The sequence below is a fragment of the Asparagus officinalis genome, chromosome 7 (genome assembly GCF_001876935.1).
Source record: "Asparagus officinalis chromosome 7, Aspof.V1, whole genome shotgun sequence".
In the NCBI taxonomy this organism is placed as follows: Eukaryota; Viridiplantae; Streptophyta; class Magnoliopsida; order Asparagales; family Asparagaceae; genus Asparagus; species Asparagus officinalis.
This window is the reverse complement of record NC_033800.1, coordinates 117,253,150-117,256,022: the sequence shown is the minus strand read 5'-3', so window position 1 is coordinate 117,256,022 and position 2,873 is coordinate 117,253,150. Positions and strand designations below refer to the sequence as shown.

At 36.7% G+C, this 2,873-nt stretch overlaps 1 protein-coding gene across 2 annotated transcripts in view; it reads right to left on the bottom strand.

The window, feature by feature from the left end:
* Positions 1-2,543, bottom strand: part of LOC109849160 (WD repeat-containing protein 13) — a 21,081-nt gene extending 18,538 nt beyond the window's left edge. For both annotated transcript variants that reach the window (XM_020418975.1, XM_020418976.1), the window contains exons 1-2: positions 2,269-2,543; positions 2,082-2,191 (exon numbers count right to left, since the gene is read on the bottom strand). In XM_020418975.1, coding sequence (XP_020274564.1) covers positions 2,082-2,191; positions 2,269-2,430 — 272 coding nt within the window. In that variant the 5' untranslated portion in view covers positions 2,431-2,543. The remainder of the gene's footprint in view (positions 1-2,081; positions 2,192-2,268) is intronic.

Genomic DNA, 2,873 nt, shown 5'->3' with positions numbered 1-2,873 from the left:
CAAAAAAAAAAAAAAACATACACACACATACACAGAGAAAGACACATATATAGAGGGAGAAAGTAAAAGTACGAGATAATGATAACTTCCTATAAGAAAATTTGTAAGATGGTCTAGAAAAATGACGTATTGCCTAACCATTGTTGTGGAGAGAACATTTCACTAAGAACCATTCATGAGGTTCATTGCTCCAGTGTCAATGATTCACGGAAGACAATGGTTACAACCGTACAACAGTGGGTTTTGTAGTCAATTTGTAGCGTAGTTTTTTTTCCTTGTTAATAATGAGCTTTGCTACCATCTTTGGACTAACAGTTGATAAAGAAGAGAAATAAACCCTTCCAGACATGAAGAAGGAATTAAGGTTTTCTTGGGCATGAGGTGATGGAATTCAAGCAAAGAGGAGAGGTAGAGTTCAAAGTTAAGTTACTTTCCGTTCGTCATTATTGGCTTGCTAGATGAAATGGCTAGAGACATAAAAATGGCATTTCTTTTTCCATTTTGTTTGCTTGGTTGTCTTTCCTTCGTTTGCTTAATTCCAAATTCTTTCTAATGTCTTCAATTAAACCTAGGACATATGACAATAAGTAATAGTTGAAGGAAAGAAAACAAGGTCATTGAGCTTTTAGAGGCCAAATGGGAACTAAGGAAATGGGGAAGACAAACACACGTATTTTCTTCTTTCAGATTCAAGCACCACCCTTTGTTTTTCCTTCTGTTGCTACTGCGAAGAGAGTTTATCCTGTCCTTGAAAAGGGATTTCTTTGTTAACTTACGCCTTCTTATTGAATAGATTTATTCTTTCCTATCCTGAAGAAAAAACCTGAGAGAAACAACAAGTGGATGGCTTAATCTATATGGTCGCCAAGGCTCGAAGAAATATATGTTTTAAAAGCATAAATTTAGTGCTTTATTTGATAGCTCTAGCTCTCGCTCATTCAAAAAATTGACATAAGAACATAGAGTAATGTTGGTGTTTGGACAATTGGACTCCAGACTGTCTTTTGAACCAATAAAATGAGTGTTCTCGCTTTTGAATGGTTCGCTTGCTGGTTCTAGTCAAGACATCAAAGAGTACAGTGACAGATATCATCATGCAGCCTAGCCCTTATTACTATTATTACTATCAAACATATTATCGAGGAAAGTTTTCAATCGGTAGAGAGAATCAGAGAAGTCAATAGATAATGGACCAGAAGATACTTAAAGACAAGGTGGTCAATGCCTCAACTCAAAAAAAAAAAAAAAAAAAAAAAAACTCAAATCTCAAAAACATGAACCAAACTTGATATCAAGGACGGACCAATATGTCTTTTAGGCTAGCCTCAACCTGAACTTCCCCTGAGGTGGAGTAAAACTTCCTTACCCTGAGCTAAAAACTCTCATTGTTTATCATTGGTGGTCGAGAGAGGGAGCCGAAGCAGTCGTATAAATACACTTAAAACCAAAAAAAAAAAAAAAAAAAAAAAAAACTCAAATCTCAAAAACATGAACCAAACTTGATATCAAGGACGGACCAATATGTCTTTTAGGCTAGCCTCAACCTGAACTTCCCCTGAGGTGGAGTAAAACTTCCTTACCCTGAGCTAAAAACTCTCATTGTTTATCATTGGTGGTCGAGAGAGGGAGCCGAAGCAGTCGTATAAATACACTTAAAAAAAAAAAAAAGAAACATGAACCAAACTTGATATCAAGGAAGGACCAATATGTCTTTTAGGCTACAACAAAATATCATAAGGCGCATGCGTATGCCTGAACAAGGGTTCGACTTGCACTACACATGACAACTTTAGATGTTGGAATGAAAAATTTCAGACTTCAGTTCCAAAAGCAACAATGTAGCTAAATGTGCGGTTAATCAATCTTTCTCATTTTTTTTCATGAATTTCTACTTATATCTTCATCTCTCTCCATCAAACATAAAATATCACCCAGTAATTTCCTATATACAGTAATTTCCTATATCTTCATCTCTCTCCATCAAACATAAAATATCACCCAGTAATTTCCTATATACAGTAGATTAAAAAATAATCTTCAAACATTTGAATCAAAATTTCCCCAAAAAAAAACCTACTAACCTGTGCCCAGGCGTACTCGTCAAGCTCGGAGCAACCAGACTTTCCCAATTCCTCGGCCTCCTCATAAAATTCCTATATGCCACATATCCTTTTCCATTACATCTCCATTCCTTCAACAAAAAAAAAATCCCAAATAAATCAAATCATTCCGTCTTCAAACATCTCGGATAGAAATTTCGAAAACTACCTTGCGTGTTTGGATCTGATTCTTTCGAGAAAGTAGGAGTCGCCGGATTCCGACGTAATTGGGGTCGTTGTGGGCGGTCGGAGGTTGAAGAAGGCAGCCGATGAACTCTGGATCGATCTTTGGATCTCGATCTGTATCAGATTCGTCTCCTTTATCCTCCATTTCTAACGGTGGTTTTGTTTTGAGGCAGAGGGTTTTGAGTGTCAATGGTTAATGAGGTTCTTGAGATCTGGAGTCGGAGGGCGTGTTCGTTTTGTTCGACATGGAGATCTTTGTTCTGGGGACGAATGTTTTCGATATTAGCCCCCTACGTCTTTGTTATTTTGAAACAAATCCTTCAAATCTTTATGTTGAATTAGTCCCCAAAATTTTTGAGTGTTCTCAAATTAGCTCTTTGAAAGATTTGGGGGGCTAATTTCAAAGCACTTGTTAGATTTGGGTAGGTGTAAACAAAGTTCGGTTTGAACCCAATAAACCAACTGGTGCTTAAGTTCGATTTTAGAAGTAGTTCGGTTCGGTTTGGTGGTTAAAAATAATGCTTGGTTTAAAACCGAGTCTTGCGAAATAGGTTGCAACCAAAACTAAGTTTAAACATTAAGGTAAAT